Source organism: Pagrus major, chromosome 16 (assembly GCF_040436345.1).
Source record: "Pagrus major chromosome 16, Pma_NU_1.0".
Taxonomy (NCBI): Eukaryota; Metazoa; Chordata; class Actinopteri; order Spariformes; family Sparidae; genus Pagrus; species Pagrus major.
The window spans coordinates 12,007,100-12,029,244 of NC_133230.1; the positions used below are offsets into that span (position 1 = coordinate 12,007,100).

At 42.3% G+C, this 22,145-nt stretch overlaps 3 protein-coding genes across 4 annotated transcripts; 2 read left to right on the forward strand and 1 right to left on the reverse strand.

The window, feature by feature from the left end:
- The first annotated feature begins 942 nt into the window (after positions 1–942).
- On the forward strand, positions 943–3,817 carry LOC141010266 (cyclic GMP-AMP synthase). Its single transcript, XM_073483142.1, has 8 exons — positions 943–973; positions 1,021–1,253; positions 1,383–1,605; positions 1,744–1,874; positions 2,127–2,280; positions 2,419–2,518; positions 2,674–2,796; positions 3,222–3,817. The coding sequence occupies exons 1-8, from the start codon at positions 943–945 to the stop codon at positions 3,616–3,618; spliced, it is 1,392 nt and encodes a 463-aa protein (XP_073339243.1). The 3' UTR covers positions 3,619–3,817.
- A 947-nt stretch (positions 3,818–4,764) lies between these two features.
- On the forward strand, positions 4,765–8,446 carry rpl11 (ribosomal protein L11). 2 transcript variants are annotated; one of them, XM_073482928.1, is made up of 6 exons: positions 4,765–4,795; positions 5,596–5,746; positions 5,924–6,030; positions 6,399–6,530; positions 7,815–7,925; positions 8,369–8,446. In XM_073482928.1, exons 1-6 carry the CDS (start codon positions 4,790–4,792, stop codon positions 8,396–8,398), a joined length of 537 nt encoding a protein of 178 aa, XP_073339029.1. In that variant the 5' UTR covers positions 4,765–4,789; the 3' UTR covers positions 8,399–8,446. The 2 variants fall into 2 exon arrangements, with proteins under 2 accessions (XP_073339029.1, XP_073339028.1); XM_073482927.1 differs by lacking the exon at positions 4,765–4,795 and adding an exon at positions 5,413–5,487.
- A 578-nt stretch (positions 8,447–9,024) lies between these two features.
- On the reverse strand, positions 9,025–21,062 carry klhl43 (kelch-like family member 43). The gene is made up of 7 exons (XM_073483826.1): positions 20,904–21,062; positions 14,406–15,021; positions 13,986–14,134; positions 13,539–13,885; positions 12,680–12,979; positions 12,427–12,602; positions 9,025–12,186 (listed from the first exon to the last, which is right to left on the reverse strand). The coding sequence occupies exons 2-7, from the start codon at positions 14,717–14,719 to the stop codon at positions 11,394–11,396; spliced, it is 2,079 nt and encodes a 692-aa protein (XP_073339927.1). The 5' UTR covers positions 14,720–15,021; positions 20,904–21,062; the 3' UTR covers positions 9,025–11,393.
- Positions 21,063–22,145: the final 1,083 nt, after the last annotated feature.

The window sequence follows — 22,145 nt, forward strand, 5'->3', positions numbered from 1 at the left end:
GATCATTAGGACCCGCTCCCTCTGTAGATGTAAAAGCTCATTCTATAAAGTTCTGTAGTAATGAATCCTAAAACACAGAAACCAGTCAGCATTTTTGCACGTCTGGTTCCCTCGTCTCAAAGTCCATGAGTTGCTTGAATTGGTTTATGGTTAAATGTCTGTGATAAGGTCTGTGGTTACCACAGGCTTAAGATATTTACAGGTTTTGTTCTACACCATAAAACTACATCATTTAATGTCCCACAATTTAATTATAAAGTGCTTATGGACTAAAACATCTACTCACTAGTCCTTCTTTACAGGCCGATTTCAGGTACAAACTATTCTAACTAACATATATCATAACTCATAGAGCTTATTTTCAGCAAATAATCCAAAACCCAATTCAAAAAATCCCGTAAGCTTTCTGTCGAGGGGAACGAGGGCTTTGCTAACGTTGCCCTTCAACTTCAAAATACTCTGTAGCGGGAGAAAAATGTTTGTTCCCGCTCATGTTGTTCCATGAATCACACATATGATGTTTTTCTCCATTTAAAAGCTGAAAATCACAATAAATCTGACCACATTAGTGAATACACAGGACCAGCTCTACGAGGTTTAAGTCATGTGTTTCAGCTAGTGTAGAAGCAGAAATTGGCATCAAAATGTAAGTCTCAAATTGTGAGTACTTGAGTAAATATACTCAGTTGCTTTCCACCTCTGGTTGTCTGCAGTTATCTAAGGCTGAGACGAGAATGGACGGAGAAGACAGAGATGTGAACCTCAGAGAGGGCAGTCCGGCTGAAGCACGGCAGCGAATACCCGACGCCAGAAGAAGGTCGAACACTCCTCAGCTCACACCAGCAAGACAGAGACTGAAAGTTCAGCAACAACAAGCAGGTAGAAATCTGAAAACACCTGGAATCTTTTTGTTTGCACTGTTTCTGGCTGTCGATTGTTGAAATGCTTGTAATTCTTTTGGAGATCTGGAGGAGTTGTTGATCTTGTCTCCTCTGTAATGTCCACTTTATTGAATCACAGAGGAGGGACCCAGAGTGGTCGAGGAACCGGTCTCCGTCTCCCCGGAGCTGGCCAGCTGGATCAAAGTCAACGCCAAAGACCTGAAGATCCGGCAGACGGACCGCCGCTGGGCCGCAGAGGTGGTTAACGACTTCAGAGAGAACCTGCTGAAGTTCCTGAGGAGCAGCAGCGATCAGCCTTTCTTCCAATCAGCTGAATTCCTCACCACCGGCAGCTACTTCGAGAAAGTGAAGGTATATTTTCTACTGCAGATATTCTTCTTGCACACTCGTACAGTTTATAACGATTGCCTGCCTGAAACCAGTTGCATTAATTGCCTGAACACCGTGTCTGTGTGTTGAATCTCTGTTCTCCTGCCTCAGATCCACAACCCCGATGAGTTCGACATGATGCTGAAGCTTCAGGCCCCGTCGCGCCTCAACATGACGGAGCTCGACGCCGGCCTCTTCTACCGCCTCGATTTTGCTCGGCCGACCCGGAGCCCCGTGCAAGTCTTTCTGCTTGAGAATCAGCGCACGCTTTCATCCAGCAAGGTCCTGACTGAGATGTTTCGCCTCGTCCGCAAGTTCCTCAAGACCTACAAAGGTGGGATCACCGTGTGTTATCATTTTGAGCCAATCATGTGATTTCTCTCTCTTCATTCTGCTGATGTTTTATATTTTGTCTACCACACGATCGAGCTACTAAAGGCGCCTGTCTGTTTTCACTCTTCTTTGGCTCCAGTGCCTGACGACTGCTGTCGCTGGGAGGTGAACAGGAAGCGTCCGAACTCTCCGGCTGTGACTTTATCTCTGTTCAGGACTGAATCCAACAGTGACGAGCTGATCTCTGTGGACGTGGTTCCTGCTCTGGAGGTAAACATTATGTCTGTACAGTTTTAAAATGACAGACACGACTGAAAAGATAAAGGAAATATGGAGAATTTAAATCATCACAAACCAGTTTATCGCTGCAACCTTAGCAGTGGTATAAGTAGTCATATCTGTAAAAGCAGCAGCAGTAATAGTGGTAGAATGAGTATTTGTATGGATGTTGTGTACTGATGTGATGGCAGCGGAGGCATTAATATGATGTGACTTAACATTTGCCCTTGTTCCTGTATGGAGGTTCACCCCTCTCAGGGCTGGCCGCTCGCTGTCCGTAACGGCCCAGATGTGGACAACTGGCTGGGAAAGAAGGCTCGCCAAGAAATCAAAGGTTTACCCATTTACTTTGTACCGAAGAGGCTCAAAGGACGAAACCTCAGTGAGGAGGCCAAAGGTAGAGAAACTTCTGTCACCTCTGAGGTTCAGATATGTGGGACTTTAATTCACGTGCCATTCATCTTATACACAACTCCAGTGTGAGTGTTTGTGTACCTGTACGGTGAAATCAGGGTGTTGTGTCTTTCTGTAACAGAGAGCTGGAGGATTTCTTTCTCTCACGTCGAGAAGAAAATCATCACGAGCCACGGCAACAAGAAAACCTGCTGTGAGAGCAACGCCACCAAATGCTGCCGGTGAGTCACTTTATTCTCACATCGTCCCAATTTCTTTGTTTATCTAATCTTCCTGTTAGCTGTGGAGACCGTAAGCTAATGTGGTAGAAGAACGAGTTATCATTTTTGAAAAGGAAAACATATAAATGATAAATGATCCATCTTCTCTCTGGCAGTAAGCAGTGCTTGATGCTCCTCAAGTCTCTGATTGAGGGCCTGAAACAACGTTTTCCCAAACAGCTGGAGGACCTCTGCTCGTACCACGGGAAAACGGCCTTCCTCCACACCCTGTCCATCAGGTAACGTCTTTACTATCATCCAGATATCAGGATTATCAGAGCAAGACTGGAAACAGTAGCGCCGGTAATGGTTGAACAGCACAATGTTGCTCCGTCACTGCTGCATGTGTAAATAAGCTTATTATATCAACTTAAAAGGTAATGATATGTCAAATTTGTGTTCATAACGTGTTTCTGCTGCCCCCAAGTGGCCAAAAGAGTCAGTTATTGAAGGTTTATAAATGTATCTCAATGGACTAACAGATCACAATTTTCTTGCTATTTTCTGACATCTGAATCTTAAATTGATCAATAAATAACATTATAATTAATAAATTAATTAATGGCACAAATAATCAGGATTGGTTTAGTAGCACTGAATATAAAAACTACTAATAGAAATCTGTATCATAATCTGACATCTTTCCCTGCGTCTCGCCTCTCAGGTTCAACGACGCCATGTGGGCTCGTCAGCAGCTGCCTTCCTGCTTCCTGCACCTCCTCGGGGCTCTGGAGGACCACGCACGCAGAGGCGTCCTCCCTCACTTCTTCGTCCCCAGCTGCAACCTCTTCTCCACGGCCGTCTTCCCCAAGAGAGCGCTGGCTTTCCTCGTCAACGCCCTGGAGGAGCAGAGGAGGTTAGGCCTGCCCCTGCTGAAGCCTCCTGCTCCTGTCCCATCGATGATGAGACTAATGAGTCCTTCAGCAGATTTACCCACAGAGATGTCTGCAGAGAAGTCACCAACACTGACTGCAGTTTACTCTCTGGACACTGCACTCGTGAATAAACTGGTCGTAGTGGTTGCTGTAGCTTTGGTTTGTGTCCTATTTCTGTGTAAGTGATGGGAAACAGATACACAATGCAGACTATATCAAATATCATATATTCCATGGTGATAAAGATGGTTTTAACTGTTTGTAATGTAAAAGGAAAATAATTATTTCTGTGTCGTAATCTATAAACATGTTGTGACACGTTTATTTTCCCAATTCTTTCATTCCTTATTATTTATTTTTTTGTGTATTTGGTTAAAAAAAGTCAGTTTTTATTTTTGTTTTGGTGTTTAGTTGTGTTTTTGTAACTTTCAATGTACTGTCATCTTCTGTAAATTAAAAAAATGTATTAATCACATGTAAAAGTCCTGAATGAAACTCGGTACCTTGTATTGTTGATGGAATAAGAAATAAAGGGTATTAAAAAAGCCACAGTAATAGTAGGATTATATACAGTGATAGAATGTAACTAAGTACATTTACTCAAGTACTGTACTTAAGTACAATTTTCAGATACTTGTACTTTACTATATTTCCATTTTCTGCTACTTTATACTTCTACTCCACTACATTTTTGAGGCAAATACTGTACTTTTAATCGACTACATTTATTTGATAACTCAAATAAGTTACTAGTTACTAGTTATTTAGTAGTAGTAGTGCATTTTTACATGTATCTATTTTATTGGCAACCAGATTAATAAGACTGATTCCGATCGTCTGAAAAAGGCAAAATATGAGATCCGATAATCAATAAAGTTATAGTATACAATATATACATACTTGTAATTATATGTTTTATTTATTTTTACTTAAGTTAATTTTTTTGCTCGAAAATTACTTTTGATACTTAAGTAACAGAATATATTTTAACACCATATCTTTACTTATACTCAAGCACGACTTTTGGGTACTTTATACAGCATTGCTCGATTAATTGATTAGTTAATGAAATTTAGTACCTTGTTTTGTTGATGCTAATCAGCAATAATTTTATGTTTATGTTAATTATCATGTTAAACCAGTGGGAATGTTTAGTGCTTTTGCTTCAAATTATTTAATATTATTTTTATTTCATTTCATTTTATTCTATTTTATTTTTTATTGAAGCTTTTAGTGTAAAAAGAAAACGGAACCCTCACGCAGTCCCGCGATGTTCCCCCCCGAGCTCATACGCGGCGAACACACCGCTATAAATTCCTTTCGCCGGAAACGTAACGTCCTCTTCTAGTGATCCAACATGGCGGTGAGTAGCGTCTCACATTATACGATGGCGATCAGATCTGAAGTTGTAGTAGAAATCCACAATCATCGGAGCTATAGGGCCATCCCGACGGTTGTTTGGTGTTCAGACACTTCGACACCATTGTGGATGATAAAACTAGAGCCGTATTTCGTCAAAAAATGTAACCGAAGCGACTTAAAACTATAAACCCAGTGATGCTAACAGGCTAGCTGCTGGGAAATACCACCCTCCATATACATGTAGTTATTTTCTGTCATTATAGACGAGGTTACAGCTGAGTGAGTACACTTCATCTACACAGCAGCACGTCTCTACCTTTTATATGCGCTTCTTTAGTTGTGTTGAAGCCATAATTTAATTTCCGGACACGTATTATCTGTGACAATGCTAAGAGCAGTAACAGCGGGGATATGTACGGACATGTCCTCCGGCCGGCATGTGTTGGTCTGAGGCTGTTGGGAGTTTTTGGGAGCTGAGGCCGAGGAGAGCGGTGTCAGGGCTTCAGGAGTTTGAGAGAATAAGTTGTGAATATTTAAGTGTAACTCGTGTTTGCTGTGAAGTTTGAGACATACGTCTTGATTTATTGCTTATGCTAGCTTGTTAGCAGGCTAACGTCAGTAGGTAAACTCAACATGGCAGCAGGAGTTGAGAAGGTGTCAGGAGGACTTCAGAGCCAGGTGTTTTTGTGTGGTGTACGGTTTTGTTGTCACTGATTTTTATTTATTTTTTGTTTATGGGTTGTCAAATCTTGCTTGTGAGAAAATAACCCTGTACATTTTCTTTTTTTTTTTGTCCTCCAGGACCAGGGTGAGAAGAAGGAGAACCCCATGAGGGAGCTTCGCATTCGCAAGCTCTGCCTGAACATCTGCGTCGGCGAAAGCGGAGACAGACTGACCCGTGCTGCTAAGGTGCTGGAGCAGCTCACAGGGCAGACCCCTGTCTTCTCCAAGGGTGAGTGTTGGTGTGGGGAGGGAAGACTCTGACATTGGACTTTGAACTGTGGAAGTGTTGACTTAAAACACTTCTAGGTCGATGTTTAAATTCATCTGAGGCAGAGCTAGAAAGCAGAAATGTTGTTGTACTTATTTACGCTACTGTATTTAACTTCTTGTTGTTTATATTCTCCAGCCCGCTACACTGTGCGATCCTTCGGTATCCGCAGAAATGAAAAGATTGCTGTCCACTGCACCGTCCGTGGAGCCAAAGCAGAGGAGATCCTGGAGAAAGGACTCAAGGTCAGGAAATCATGATGTTTATTCCTTTCTGATTTTCTCCCCTCATTTACAGAGGCTCCAAACTGCTTGTTACTCTTTTGAAGACTCGTTGGAGATAAATTATCCAAAGAGTAATATATTTTGGTCTGTTTGTGTCCACATTCAGTGTTTAAATTGAAGAAAACATGGTATTGAACAAAGTAAATGTGCTGTGAATCATGTATATCAAAGCTTGCTAGTACAGTTGACACAGGCATTGATTTTGTCATGAGTAACTCTCGTACTAAGGTTGTGTAATAGCTAAATGCAGTATTAATAAACTTGTATCATGACTTTATGAACTTTATTATTGCCGTGTTGCTAAAGAGGCTTCTCTCTGCTGCCTCCAGGTGCGTGAGTACGAGTTGAGAAAGAACAACTTCTCCGATACCGGAAACTTCGGCTTCGGTATCCAGGAGCACATCGATCTGGGCATCAAGTACGACCCCAGCATCGGCATCTACGGACTGGACTTCTACGTGGTGAGTGGCCAAAAAATATCTTAAAATGTAGCTGGTTGGATGTGATTTGAGGTTCGGTTGAGACGAAAAGGATTTTTGTGCGTATACGTGAAGGAGTACATGCAGATATTTGTGTTTATTGCACATTGTGTGTCTTCTGTATGTACATTGATCTTATTTCTTACATTTTTGTTCATTTTGACATTTTTAACTAATTCGTGTTACAGTGTAAAACGGCTTTCGGAGTGGAATTGATATTTGACAGCTGGCTCTAAAATATCTTAGATCTGTGTTTTTATATTAAGAAAAAAGTGGCTGATTTGTCAAAGTAAAGAAATGCAGTCATTGTCTTGGAAGTTGTACTATCGAGTACTTATTAATCTATTTTTCTTGGTAATGGAAATGGTCGTCTGTGCTTTAAAATGTCAGAAAATGGTTTACTGTCAGAGGAGGAAAGAAACCAAAAAAAATCCACATTTAAAAAGCTGCAATCAACTTTTTAACTTTTTCCCCTCAAAAAAAATTACATAAACGGGAAAACACATTATCGAAGTCGTTTGATTAAATTTAATGGTTGAGAACTAATCGATTTCAGCTCTTAAAGGGGTTTTGTGTCAGGCGAGGTTTTAATGATCAGTGATATGATTTCATGTTTAGAGATAAGATGCTGCAGCTGAACTAATTTATTTGATACGCACTTCACACATCTTCCTCGGTAGTTGTTAAACCGGTAATCTGTAACATTGTTAAATGCAGTTTGTCGTAGTTGATGAGTGAGTTTTTTTGTAAATCATGTAGATGGTCGGCTGATCTGTTGTCGTTGGAGCTGGAGCTCATTAAGCACATTTTGAATGATGGCGTATCACAGGTGCAGATACCAGAAGTATACATGTGCATGTCTTGCAACCAAAGTAAAAACGCCGTTTTTGTTTTTTTTTTAAACAGGTTTCTTGTGCAAAATAACCTAAATTTCTCAGGTCCACCAGTGTTAAATTTAGTGCTGAAACAGGAAACCAATTAACTAGTAAACATTTTTTAAAATCATTTACAGCTACGTAAATGTAAGGATCCACTTCTCCTTTCTGTTTTATTTTATCACTGCACATTAAATGTTAAAATACTAGTTGTGTTGTAGAGAATCAAAACTGGACTGTCAGTCGGCCTGAATCTCTGAATTATCAATCATTAAAATTCAACCAGGCAACAAATGTTGATAAGATGATACCGATGTTTGTAGATTGTTTCTGTGTAATGGAGAAACTGTTGAATGTTTTCTGAGCAGCTCCGTCCCTTCTTTGTGTTCAGGTTCTGGGCAGACCCGGCTTCAGCATCGCCGACAAGAAGCGGAAAACAGGCCGCATCGGTTTCAGGCACCGCATCCGCAAAGAGGAGGCCATGCGCTGGTTCCAGCAGAAAGTGAGTGTCGTTGTGGTTCTGACACATCTTTACAGACCTGGAAACTTTAGATGAGCTTTCCAGGTTTTATTGAAAGAGTTAAAAGGGAAAAGATGGAGCATCTGAGATTACTTTAACACCCACCTGACCATCTGTAAAGGCTCTAGAGGCTGTTTTTCCATGAAGTAATCTGATTAACCACTATTAAACAATGCATCCATTGAGTTAAATGTCAGTGACTAATTACAAGAAAATGTAAAACATTAACTCTAGTTGCTAAGTGTGTCAGACTACGTGTCTCAGTGAACGCCTTTTTAAATCATGTAAGGGTCAAGTTGATTTTTGTTTGAATTACTGCAGAGCTCATTAACTTTTATTGCTGCAGGATCCTATCACGCTGTTTTATTTTCTGTGCTGAAATGCTGTTTATCACAAACTAATATTTGTCTTTTGTCTCTTTTCAGTATGACGGTATCATCCTCCCCGGAAAGTAAAGGACCACCATTTGATCTTGTTTGTAACAAATAAAATGGAAAAAAAGACTCCTTGTCTTGTGTTTCCTTTTTTCCCCTGTAGTTTGTAAGAGGACGTCTTATTACATTTATATTTGCTTCATATATTGTTGTGATGTGCCCACATTGCCATAATAAGTTGGGACTCTTGTGACCGGACCTCATTCAGTAGTCAGTCAGTTTTAGTGACTGCTTGTAGTGTGAGTTTCAGCCACATGTGGGCAGTAATGGTTCACATGTCAGATGAGCTCACTGCTATTTACAGACAGTCCTCTGTAACTGAATCATCTCCCTTTTTAAAGATTCAGGCTCTGCTCCAAGAGACAGTTTATTGAGCCCAACAAGAACTGATGTGAAATGACTAAAGATAACTGCAAACAAACCTGCAAAGAGTTTTTTTATTCCCTTCTCTGTGGGGTGACCTGACATCTGAGCAGGGGTGGAAAGGATATTTACTTTCACATGTAAACAAGTTCATGTGTCATGTTTTTTTCCACACGTGGAAATGATAATCCTTCTGTGATTAAAAACCCATCACACAGAGCAGACAGACATTTCCCAGCAGCTCAGTCTCCATAAAAAGGAAATAAAACTCAAGAGTCGACATGTTTTTGATCAGTTTGGCGTTTATTCAGTGAAACCCCACAGAAACCAACCAGCACAGAGCTCATCCAGTGCCAAGAAGGAGACAAATACAGAGGGATTCAGCCGATCGAATGAGTCAGATTAGCCTCATTGTATCTCTTGATAAACTATCATTAACTCTAAATGTGCTCCACAGCTGTCGGCAGTATTTTCCAATTGCTGGAGTCTCACCGGTTCTTCAGTTGGTAGTTTGTCTTCGTTTCAGTAAAAATTAGACCTCAGAAGAAGGTGAATGTTGTTTTACACAAACACAGGTGAAGGAGTAAGAAATTGTCACACATTTCTACCCATATGTTGTCTTTTTTTGTTACATTTTTCAGTTTTTTATACATTTTTTAAATATTTTATATCGTTTTTTTAATCAGTCTTCCTTGTTTTTTTGGTAAAGTTCATAGTTTCTAGTTTCACGATCCTTGAAAGCATTAGTTAATTTGTAATAAGGCCCTTTTAAGCCCGTATAAGATGCATGTTAACATAAATAACGCCATATTAGTGTTAAAAATAGCATTATAAACATTTAAAAGCAGTTTACGAGTTTTTAAACTTGTTATGATACAAATACGAACACATTTAATACATTTAATTCACTGATGTCTTTGTTAAACCTTTAAGTTTTTATGTTGCTTATTAAAGGTGCAGCATGCAAGAATCGGCCACCTGTCAAATTCATACTCCAAACAAACAAACAGGAGCGGCATATCACCACAGTACCCGCTAACTGCTGCTACATTTAGCTGCCTTTAGCTAGTTAGCTCAGTTAGCCGTGCAGCTAGCAGTTCGGACTGGGGGGGGTGTTGGCACAGGAGCTCTCGACTGGGTTGGCCTAGCTGGTTAGCATGCTAACTTCAGTAGATATCTCTGCAACACAATACACATCACATTATTTTGATATTTTTTGTTAGTTTTTTAAACGTTTTTGCAGCCACCAGATCTAAAGTGAAAAAAGTGCCTTATTAAGGTTAATAAATCCTGAATGCAGCATCTTAAAAGGGCTTCAGTAACTAATGCTTATTTCAAGGACCTTAATATAAAATCAAAGATCCTATAAACGATTACATTTTTAAAGTTATTTTCCATTTACTTCCTTTTGAATCTCACCTGTGTTGTCGAGTTCACGCTGCCTTCCTCTTGTGTTCACATCTTAATCCTCTTCCCGCTCCGTTGCACTTATAAAATCTTTATTCGTAAGTACTACATCTATATTTTCATTTAGTTAAGCTACACTGCTCCTGTCAGATATCCATCAAATAAATAAAAACAATAAACAGTTTTGTTTATTGCCGGCCTGCTTCTATCTTCTATCCTCATGAGAATATTTCAAGTGAGAAAATCGATGATTTTTTGCAGTTTTTGTGTCAGAATTGGCTCATTTCCTGTCGCGGCCACACGCTCCTGTCATTCACTCGTCACATTCACACTTTTGTTTTCACAGTTGGACATCACACACTCTGCCTAGATACATCTTTGTACACAAACTGCCAGTGGATTCACAGTGACGCTTTGTTCCAACCCAGACCCGTCTCTGTTCCCGTCTCTCCATCTTCCCTTGTCCTCCTCCTCCTCCTCTTCCTCCATCACCTCTCTACCTCCACCTGCCCCTCATCCACCTTTACTCCTGTTTCCATCAGTGTAAAACCTCCTGAGGTCACTTTGGATCATTGCAAGCTCTCTCATTTCTTGCAAAACCAGCACACTTCCATCGTTTTGTATCTGGATCGTATTTTAAATTAGCATCGAATTTCACTGATGTAACTAAGTACATTTACTCAAATACTGTACTTAAGAACAATTTTGAGGTACTTGTACTTGAGCAATTCCATTTTCTGCTACTTCAAACTACAACTCCACTACATTTATTTGATAACTTAAGTTACTAGTTACTTTGCAGATTACCTGCTGCATCAGAGCCAAAATCAAGTACATTTAATATCAAATACCTAAAACTTTTTACTCAGTATGACTTCTGGGTACTTTTTACTGAACTGTCTAATTGTAATCTTTCTCTTGTGGAGGTCAGACGTCGAGTAAATATGTTTTTTAGTAATCCTAAAATCACGTCTGGAAGGATTGAGGACCAATGCTTCAGCTAAACAAAATCTCTAATTTTCTTATTTCTAAATAAGTATTTTTATTTTTGATTTGTTTTCAATTAAATATATTTTAGTTTAGTTTAGTTCTATGAGGAAAAACTTGACGGTACCGTTTTATCTCTGTGTAAAATTCTTTGAGTAATTATTTACAGACTGTAAGTTTCAGAAACAGAAAAAAGAGCAGTTATGATCCAGATGTTCTCCAGAGGTTAAACCTCTCCTCGAGTCTGTTCTCCTCGCCTCTATGCTGTGATGATTTGTGAAGGGGCCACACTGCTCTCTCTGCTCCGGTTCTTCTGCTGCTGCTCCTCGTTGGCGGGGGTGTTGCGGTGCTGCTGCCGACGTGGCGCGTGGCGAGGCGGAAGGGTCAGGGTGCAGCAGGACACTCCCACCGTGGGCTCGGGCAGATCCTCCGCCCTGGACCAGCTGTCTTTGGCCGGGTCGTACTTCTGGACGGCTGCCTTGTAGCGCTTCTCCGCCTCGTTCCAGCCCCCCAGGAGGAACAGCTTCTCCCCCAGCGGGGACAGACCGGCGGTGCTCACGCCGAGCGGCAGAGGGGCGGCTCGGCTCCACGTGTTGCTCTCTGGAGAGAAGACCTCCACGGAGAGGACATCCACCCGCTCACCTCTAGGCCCCAGCTGGCTTCCACCAACCACATACACCTTCCCTCCGAGGGTGGCGGAGCAATGCCATCCGCGAGGTGTCTCCAGGGAGGTGGTCTCCATCCAGGTGTCGCTCTCCACCTTGTAGCACGCCACAGAGCGGGAGTAGGCGCAGTTGATGTACCCTCCGGTCACCAGGATGTCTCCAGAGGGCAGGGTGGCGCTGGAGTGGCAGCAGCGGGGCACCTCCATGGGCGCACGCATCTGCCAGGTGTTGGAGGAGGGCAGGTAGCTCTCGGTGGTGGCCAGCAGACCCTCCACGTTGCGTCCGCCAATGGCGAACAGGCGGCCGCCGCTGGCTGCCAGAGAGAAGTGGGTGCGGCGCTGACGCATGCTGGCCAGGTGGAGCCAGGTGTTGAAGCGAGGGTCGTATCTGGTGGAGGCAAAGGGCAGAGGGAGAGTCATGTTTAGAGGGGTTCATCCAGGGCCCGGTCGCCAACCAGCACCAACCTCAAGTGACTCTGGGTAACGTGGCCTCCTGAACGGTTAACTAAAGGTTCTGTAAACTTTAACTTCTCATGCAGCTCCCCGAAAACCTGACAAGTACTAGAAAACAATATATTTTTATTTATATATTCTAACAGGTAAGATCTGACCCTTCCTGTCCTCGTACCTGCTGAGGGTGCTGACGGCGTGTTTGGCCTGGTTGCGGGCATCGTTCTGGTCCTCTCCTCCGGCCACGTACAGGAAGCCGTCCATCACGGCCACACACTGGTTGAAACTCTTCGCCGGCAGCTGGGTCTGGTGACGCCATGAGGCGCCTCCTTCACGAGGGTCCCTCCACAGCACCTGTGCCCCGAGGTCAAAGGTCAGCGAGGGGTTTCCTTGAGTTTCTTGTAGTGAATAAAGATACACAGAGCACTGACCTCGCGGCTGAGAGCTCTCTCAGTGAGTGATGGTCGACCTCCGATGGTGAGCAGAGTCTGCTGACTGGCGCGAACCTGCGTGCGACGGGACTGCAGTGTGTTCTGCTGGTAGGGCAGCAGGTGGTAGTTCATCGCGTCCACCAGGAGGCGGTGACACTGCGGGTCCATCATCATGCGGGGCACCGGCTGGATCTGACTCACCAGCTCGCTGGCCGGGATCGTCTCGAAGCGGATGTGAGACAGGAGCTCTGCGGCGTGAGCCTGACGAGAGGCGTCGAAGTCGAGCCACCTCATGGCCAGCTGGAGGACAGAAACGATCCCAGTGAGGAGGACAAAATGTAACGTGATGTTTTATGATTGTCTTTGTATCACATATTTTACAGCGTATCTCAGTATATTCATGTTCTGAAGTCGGGCCCTGACAGACTCACATGTGGTCCAGTTTATAAATACAACTATCACTGCTTCCCTACAGCTGCTCGTCTATTTAGGCTCTGTAATGGAGTTGTATATTAATAAACTTTTACGTACAGTAAGTTCCACTTGGTGGTTTCTGATCACAGTCGACCTGCATGCGAATAACTTTGATACATGGAACTGTGTTTTGCTCTCGGCAGCTGGTCTGAGGTCTGTTTTTAGGCCCGGATGAAAATAGCAGGAATGTCCAGAGGGTCGACGAGTTAATCCTGGAGGCAGCGGTCGCCTCCTAGAAGACCTGGCTGGTCTCCTCAGCGAGGAGTGTTGTGTACTCAGTAACTGATCGCTAGAATCTTTTGAGTTGAATTTGGATTGACGGAAAAGTAATTCAGAAGCTGACAGCTCATCAACCTAAATTTAAACCTTGAGTTTGACCTCTGACCTGGAAGGCGGTGACCTCTGAAGGCAACAGCAGCGTGTCGTCCTGCAGGAAGGCACAGATCTGCTCCAGGGTCAGCTGGGTGAACAGCGGCGTGTCGGCGAACTGCACAAAGTTCTCCAGGACGAAGCGGCGGGCGGCGTCGCACACGGGCAGCAGGCCGTAGGCGGCAGCGATGTTCCAGATGTAGACGCAGGTCTGCACGTTGAGCTCGGCCAACAGGAAGTCCATGCACATCTTGAGGAGCTGAGGGATCTGCAGGGTGGCGGCGGCAGAGGCGGTGCATCCGATGGTGTAGAGGGACATGTGGACGCGACCCAGGTAGGCGAAGGTGATGACGTTGGCCAGGCCTGCAGACAGAGGGGACGAGAGCGAGACAGACGTTTATTCAGCGCTCAAATGTTAGCTGAACATAAATGTAATTGTTAAATATACAGTTGAACGGTGTACCTAGAGGTGAGAGCGAGGGCAGCTCCAGACGCTTCATGCCCGGGTCTTTGGCCAGAATCTCTCTGAAGTACTGACTGACTGAGGAGATGACCAGCTTGTGGACGTCAAAGGCTTTTGTCTTACAGGCCAACTCCAGGTCAGTCAGAAACCTGAGAGGAAGAGCAGGCGGACACACAAGTTGAGACAATTTTAAGTATATAGCCCGCTTTTTTTGGGGTACAATAAATTGGAAGACTACGTTTCTGTAAGTGCCAGAGTTTTGTGTGTTTTACTTATTTATTATTTATTTATTTACATATTGTAATTGTATTCTATTAAAATTGGATCATACTGTAGTTGTACTGTACCTTAACCATTGCATATAAGAATTGTAAAGTATTGATTACGACACAATGAAATTACAATCAGAACGTGACGTACTTCTCCTGCCGCATCTTGCTGAGCTCCTCCAGCAGGGCGTTTCCATGCAGGGGTCGTGTCAGCTCGCTGCCCAGGCCGAGGCCTCTCTCTCCGGGCTTGATGACCGGCGGTGGCAGCGGCAGGTTGAGGCTGTTCAGCTGAGCGATGTCCAGCGCCGCCATCTGCTCGATCTTCCTCACCCCACTCTCCATCACCACCACACCGTCACCACGGCTCTCCACCTTCATCTGGACCAGGGGGGTCTCTATGGCCTCCTGAGTGATGGTTTCCATCGCAGGCTTCTTCTGACGGGAGGCCTTCTTCTTGGGGGCCATCGTTGGACTGTTGTAAGGTTTTAGCCTTAGTTTGTTAAAAATGGTTTCCTACAGTAAGTAGGGCTCACTGAGCTGACTTCTTGACAGACAGGGACACTAGTTCACTTTCTAAAAATCCGGCTGATCAATGAAATTGAAATGAAAAGTGCAAAGTGCTGACTTCCTTTACAGACAAAAGACTAGCGTTTTGTTTTTGGCTCGATGTTGTGGCTTTGTATCGCCTTCCTCTGAAGAATACTGGGTGGGGTTTGGGATTTTTGGGGATTTTGTGGGTGGTTTCACTTCAACACAGCACACAGCACCTGAAAAAAGAAGAGGACAAGTGTGTTATTCGCAATTGAGGACACAATCTGTACAAAGGTAACCCAGTGTGTCCCCGATAAACAGCTGAAACACACCCAGGCAAGGAGTTTCCAAACTTTAAATCACAGTATTGTTTTCATGGTCACTGGAGGACACAACAAACCCTCTGACAGATGCACATTGCTCTGCTAATCTCTGAACATCAAACAAGACAACAACAAACAGACAGAGGGCTGACGCCTTCTCTTAATCCCACTGAGGATCACCTACAAACTGTCTCTATGAGCCAACAGCGGTGTGATTGACAGGTGCAAATGTCCTTTTTTGCGAGGCCGACCAGAAATGAAGCTCAGGGTCGGGTTTGTGGTTTACAGGGGCCCCCCGTCATTCACACATTATGCATTTCAAGCATAAAGCGACCGGGGAATCTTATTCACGATCGTAATGAGCCGCGCTCTGCTGACTGCAGCAGATCGGCGCAGCGAGGACTGTAACAGAGAGTGTTGGGATCACATTTTAATGCTGATATAGAGAGGAGAGAGTATCTGACATAAACAAACTATATAAATAGTGTGTGTGGAGTTAAATTAAGGGGGCATACGAGGGGTATTTCTCAATAGAGTCCTAAAACCCGGAAGTAAGATGACCAGAACAGCCAAACCATGATGGTTCCCTGACCCAAACCAAGTGGTTTTTGTACCCAAATCTAACCAGGTCATAAGCAGAGCGTTGTGACGAGAGAGGACTAAAATGTTTTGGCCTAAACAAACGTAGAGTAGCAACATGAAGAAACATACAGCTGTGGTTTTGCAGAAACACTTAGCTTTTGTTGTGGGACAGTTGCGGGATAATGCTTACTGCTAAACTACTTTTTAGCATGTATCTAAAATGGTGAGCTACAGAGATAATAGCGAAGAGTAGGGACATCTGCTAGTAAACAGCATCAGGAGACGATGACCTTTGTTCCTGGCTCACAGGTTGTTGTTGTTCACCTGAACCCATCGCAGAGACCCTCTGTGTCAGGTTGGGACTCAAAAGTAATCCCACTACCCCACACATGCATACATCTCCTCCTACCCCTCCTCTGTCGATCTGTGTCTGAACTTGGCTCTTCTTAAATAGCCTCTCTTGGCTCGCTGGTCATCAGGCTCCACACATGGACCGACCGGGGGAAGGAGATGGGATCGTACAGGACGCAGCAGCAGCTGTTGTCGGTGTCATATGAGGGGCTCACAGTTACAGACCACAGAGGCTATTTGGGATGTTGCAATCGCCCTTAAACAGTTGAAACGGCGACGTCCTGAACGCTGTAGGCTCTCATTACACCACAAATTAACTGAGGAGAGGAGATACTGCAGCATGAAGACTGTAATCTACAGTTTAGTTTGTGTTTTTTTGTAAGCAGCGAGAGTTTCTGTGAGTGTGACCCCTCAGTCTGATGATCACATTAAATTAAACATGAGGGTAGGTGATGATTTCAGACAGGAGGGGCAGGATGATGACAAAAACGCTATCGAAAATCCAAAAACAACACGGTGACAGATACTCAATATTCTTCCCACAACTTCAGCACATTTCATTTTACCAATTTATAGACAATACAGACACTTGTATTGATTTTAGTTCAGATAAATATCACTATCATGCGGGAAGCGTTAAAACATCAGGAACTATAATATCAATACAATGTGGAATATTACTTTTCACTCTTCAAAATCATTTGCAATGCTAAATTTCCAACATTATGTGCAATGCTACTTCAGTCATGTCAATATCACTGCATGTACTATCTTTGATTTAATGATTTTAATTAAGTTTGTTTGTTTTTTGTCAGCAGAGTGTCATTACTCCAGCAAATCTCCCGGTTTTGTTGAGATGATGAGAAGATGGTGATTCCACCAATTTGCAGCATGCTCGAGGTAAACACCCTTAATGAGCCTGTAAATCTGTACTTGAGGACAATCTGAGAGGATGAGAGGGGCTAATAACAAATACAATCAATCTATTGCATTTTCAATCTTTAAAGCGGCTCTTTTTTACAGTTTTTTGTCATTTACATGCATTAATCACTTTTTTACTGGCCATATGTGAGCTGGTTGTAACGTGATGTGACCTTCCCCGTCTCTTTCGTTGACTGTTCAAGCTGTACAAGTTGTTTAAAGCTGCTGGACTCTGGATTTCTTTGTGAAGGACTCAGGTCACAGGTCACACCTCTCTCCGCTCCGCTAACGTTAGTTCAGAAATGGAGTCCGCCAACATAAACTAACGAGCGGCTTCGAACACAACGCAGAAGATCCACGGGGCTCCTTTAACAATGTGTTGGACATCATAAGATTTTCATATGTTTCTGCTACAGCTGTTATAAATGTGGAGAAAAAAAGCACGATATTCGCCTGACTGTGTAGAAGTATACCGTAAAATCACAGCCTCTGCACCGCCTCTTGTTGGCTTGTAAATAATCTTTGCTCTGCAGAGTTCAGCCTACAGAAATATCTAAGACCAAGGTCGGTGCAGGGAGCAGCTGCTCTGTCACCCACCATACTGGGAACCAGACCTCACCACCACGACCTCCACCACCAAGACAACAGCACAACGCCTCATTGTCAACCAACGAAACACGGTGGTACGCTCACAATTGAATCATTTCACTTATTGATTGAATGCAAAGGATACGCCGTCGTCTTCTGCATTTTATACATTAACATAAAAAAACGCTTTTTAAAAAGCATCACTGAAAAACGGTGAATTAATTCAACTTTGGCTGATAGTTATTTCACTGTTAACATGGTTTATAAAGCATTTCATTGTTTGTTAACAGTAAAATAACAATTATCTATCTTTAATTGCCTAACAATGATTACTATAAAGTGTCACTAATAACTCCTAAAAATAATAGTAAATTAGACGTGGTAAAAAATGCCACACAATTAAGGACTAAATAACTAAATTTTAAGGAAACAGACTTGTAAATTAAAGTGTTATGCACATTATCTATGTCATGAACTACATTATATGTTATTCTCAACTGAGAAACGTTGCATATTTTAAAAAATGTAACCGGACACAGGTCAGATCTCTGTCTGTCGACCCAGATCCAAACAAACAGCTGGATGAGAATAAATACAAATATTAAAGTGATGATTATCAGAGACTCAAATGATTCGGACAGATTTCAGATCAAAATCTACAATAGCTAAAACATTTACAGGCCTCTGCGATCCTTTAGACCACAACACATGGATCCATACGGTGTAATTAATGACTCTGAAAGATGTTCATGTGACCGTCCAGCTGGACAGAAACTGAGCTGAGCTTGAATCCTCGCCAGCGTCTCGACACGGACGCGATCACAACACGTGTGCTGCAGTGAAACATCGAGCAGCTTCTTGATTACGAGCAGACGTTTATTTGCAGCTTTAACTTATTCCGACTGCAACCAAGCTAACCTTTCTTTTGTTTTTAATGGTAGATTAATGTTTAAATTCACAGTATTCATTTGTGGTCATGTGTCACTTCAAATAGGAAGATAAACTGTTTTAGTGTGACAGCAGAGGAAGATACGGTGGTAATCTAAGCACTTGGGGCCCTGCTTCAAGTCCTGGCATTTTATTTTTAGACACCGACCTCAGTGTGAATCTGCTCCAAGTGTTTCGAGCTTTGCAAAGAAGCTCACGTTTGTCAAGTAACATAAATCAAAGCTCTGGGATCAGATCCTGCACAACAACACTGTCCTTCCAACATAAATGACATAACTGGTGGCTTTCACATCGGAGAACTGAACAAACACATTCTCATGTTTCTATTTCTGAGTGTCTGAGGTTTGGCTGTAGTTTATGATGGAGATTGTTCGCTAATGTTAGCAGAGTGGGCTGCAACTGCTAGCATTTCTGTAAGTAAGTTGTAACATAGCGGACTTTAAGCGTAATTTGGAGGATGCTGATGAGTGAGTTATAGCTTTTTCCTTGTTCTACATGACGTAATAAACATAAGTACAATATTCACTCTCTTTTAACTGACTTTGACGAACTCATGAGGGACTAATCCCGCCTTTTTTAGCTGCTAAATGCATCACAGTGTTCACTAGCTAGTCGCTAACTGTGTCTGTCTGCTGTTTGTTGCTGAGCGGGTCGTGTACAGTGAATTCTTAAAAACATTTTCTTGCCTGCTGTGTCTGAAAGTGACGCTATGAGAGCAGTGAGAGTGAACCAAAACAGTAAAGTTTCCAAAACAACAGGCTAAAAGATGCTAAAACATACAGCATTCTCCTAAACAACTGAAGTAGATGGGGACTTGTGCTGCAACGCTGTTTTGCTGTGAAGCTCCAGAAATGTTTCGTGGACTACGAACCGTCACCTGACTTTCCATCAGCGTGAGGGTGCCGAGATAATGATTGATAATAATTTTCATTTTTGGGTGAACTGTTCCTTTAAATTAAAAATATGAATTATAGCTGATTTATGTGCTAATAGTGTTGATACACAGCAAACATCACCCTGTGTGCCCCTCCCATCACTCTGTAGCTACAGCCGAATTCCTCTGCGTATCTCATGAGTGTATTTATAGCTGCTGACCATCACTACATGTATGCGCTTGTGTGTATTTTGTGTGTGTGTGTGTGTGTGTTTAACAGCTAAGGATTGGATGGCGAAGGACGAACACCCCCCTGCAGTGTAACATCCCACCAGCAACTGGCTTCGCATTGTTTCCACTCAGCAGTGAAACAGAAGTATCACTAGTTAAGACGATGATGTCATCAGACGGATCGAAGTACTCACGTAAAAATACTGTGTTACAAGTAAAAGTCTCACATGCACTTAAAGTATCGTTTTCAGAGACTTATAGTATCATACACATGTTGTTGTTTAACATTTTATTATTTTAATTGCAGCCGTTTCACAAAACTGTATTTCTATTTTACGTGTAATTATTTTATCTATCATATATTCTGACATAATTGCACAGTTTTGGAGCTTTTGGACCTTTAACTACATTATTTTACATTCAATTTTTTGTCTCCCCTTTTCTTTGTTTTGTTTTGACTCCATGTCTCAGGTATAAATACATGTTGATTTGAATATTATTACTGAAACATTAACAGACAAGTGCAGTAAAAAGTACAATATTTCTGTCTGAAATGCAGCAAGGTACCATTATATGCGGAAGGTGGGAGGTAACGACGTACAAGTACTTTCTGACTGCACTTGAATAGATTTTTCTGGTATCTGTACTTGAGTATTTCTTTTCCTGACAACTTTTTACTTTTCTTCATCATATTTTAACACAATTATCTGAACTTTCTAATCCTTAGATTTGTAAAACAGGCTCGTTACTTGCTCGGTTTTAATGTGTTCGAGGGGAGTTATCGATTATTTATGACGCTTCACCAACCCAAATTTGACGTCCTGGGACTGAGACTCAGCAATCAATTATCTTTGTGGTGCGTTTAGGAGCAGCTGGGACAAATCCTGCTGACTCTACCTTTAAGTTTAATAGTCTTTGAATTATATTAATATGACGTGAGCTTCAGTTAGCTTTGCACTGTAATGTCCCTCAGAGGGAGACTTTTTACTTTGATACTTTGAGTACATTTCAGAGCCTGTACTTTATTACTTTTACTTGAGTAAAGAAGATGAATCAGTACTTCTACTTTTTTAAATATCAGTACTTCTACCTGAGTAAAGAACGGGTGTACTTTTGCCACCTCTGATTATACGGAAGCACTCAACTAAAGTACCTCAAAGTTGTACATGACAGACTGTAACAGTTTTCATTTGTATCAACTTTAAAGGTTAGTAACAGCAGATTTTAAGACACAAAGGTGCCTCAGCTCCTTTACGTCTTGACTCAACCAGCTGTAATCTGGTCAAATGAGATATTTTACCTCTTTCTCCCTCCTTGTTCCTGCTCTTCTTCCCTTCGTTTTCCTTTCAGCTTCTCTCTTACGACTCTCTTTTAACTTTCCTTGTTGTTTTCTCACAGGTTTCTTTTTGCTTTGTCCCTCTGTCCTCTGTCAGTCTGCCAGACTGCTGTGTGTGTGTGTGTGTGTGTGTCTCAGCATCAGAGGGGAATCAGGGTCCTGACCGACGCCGTGACGTACGATTCATCTCCCCCTCCATCTACAACACGACCACACCTCCTTCAGCCTAAAGCAGACTCTTCTCTCCACCTCCAACCTCCACCTCCTTTTCCAAATACAGCCACCTCTCGTCGTCCTCCCCTCCAAAAATAACCCTGAAGAGGCCGGTTCTCCTCTCGCCCGCCTCCCCCCTGATGGCCTTCAGGCTTCAGTCTTGTATATCTGTGTTCTCTGTTTGACTGTTAATCTCACAAATTCAATCAGTATTCAGATCCTGTAAAGTGTTGATACCACACTGTGAAAGTACTCCACCACAAGTAAAAATCCTGCATTCAAAACCTTATGTAAAGTTAGTATTTGAAGTATTGTGTGTACTCATTGTGCAGTAAAATGTTCCTTATCAGATGTTTTTGGATTAATATTACTGCTGTAGATGTTTAAGGTTGAGCTCATTTTAACTACTGTTGGATTTGTATGGAGGACTGAAACTGCCAAAATCAAAAATAAATAAATAAATGGCTCAATAAATGATTAAATTAAAATATGAAATTAAATGCACCAAAATTAATATCAAAAAGCCATAAATTATTTAGAAAATGTGATGTGAATTGATATTTCTGTTTTAATTTACCTCTGTATTTATTTACATTGTATGAATTACCATCTTATTTAATTTGGTGTTTTAGTTTTTAATTTGTTCATATGTAATTTATTCATTTACTTACATATCTATTTCTGTATTATTGAAGATGGGCGGTGTGAGCAAGGGGACCAAAGTTAGGGGGACGGCCCTCTCATACTTTACACCCCTGACCCACATTCACCTGGATGAAACTTCTCAGGTGTGTAGTGTTGATCAAAATGAAGGCTGAGTTTGAAGATGGGTGTTATCAGACTACTGAGTACATTGCAGCTGGTGTGATCCCATTGCAAGATTGTCTCAAGTATTTATTATTGTTGTTTTTATCTTTATCGCATGGTATTTTATTCCATTTTATTTGTTTTAATCATCGTTTAACCATATTTGAAAAGTGCCTCATAATTGAA

Bases quoted from the DNA above. Each gene is read 5' to 3' on its own strand.
- LOC141010266 (XM_073483142.1), top strand. From the start codon at position 943: ATGCTTGTAATTCTTTTGGAGATCTGGAGGA. The intron at 1,254-1,382 runs GTATATTTTCTA...CTCCTGCCTCAG, and splicing joins GCTACTTCGAGAAAGTGAAG to ATCCACAACCCCGATGAGTT. The intron at 2,281-2,418 runs GTAGAGAAACTT...TTTCTGTAACAG, and splicing joins CCTCAGTGAGGAGGCCAAAG to AGAGCTGGAGGATTTCTTTC.
- rpl11 (XM_073482927.1), top strand. From the start codon at position 5,428: ATGGCAGCAGGAGTTGAGAAGGTGTCAGGAGGACTTCAGAGCCAGGTG. The intron at 5,488-5,595 runs GTACGGTTTTGT...TTTGTCCTCCAG, and splicing joins GCCAGGTGTTTTTGTGTGGT to GACCAGGGTGAGAAGAAGGA. The intron at 6,031-6,398 runs GTCAGGAAATCA...TGCTGCCTCCAG, and splicing joins TCCTGGAGAAAGGACTCAAG to GTGCGTGAGTACGAGTTGAG.
- klhl43 (XM_073483826.1), bottom strand. From the start codon at position 14,719: ATGGCCCCCAAGAAGAAGGCCTCCCGTCAGAAGAAGCCTGCGATGGAA. The intron at 12,603-12,679 runs GTCAGTGCTCTG...CTCGGGGCACAG, and splicing joins AGAGAGCTCTCAGCCGCGAG to GTGCTGTGGAGGGACCCTCG. The intron at 12,187-12,426 runs GTACGAGGACAG...TGCCTCCACCAG, and splicing joins GCCGTCAGCACCCTCAGCAG to ATACGACCCTCGCTTCAACA.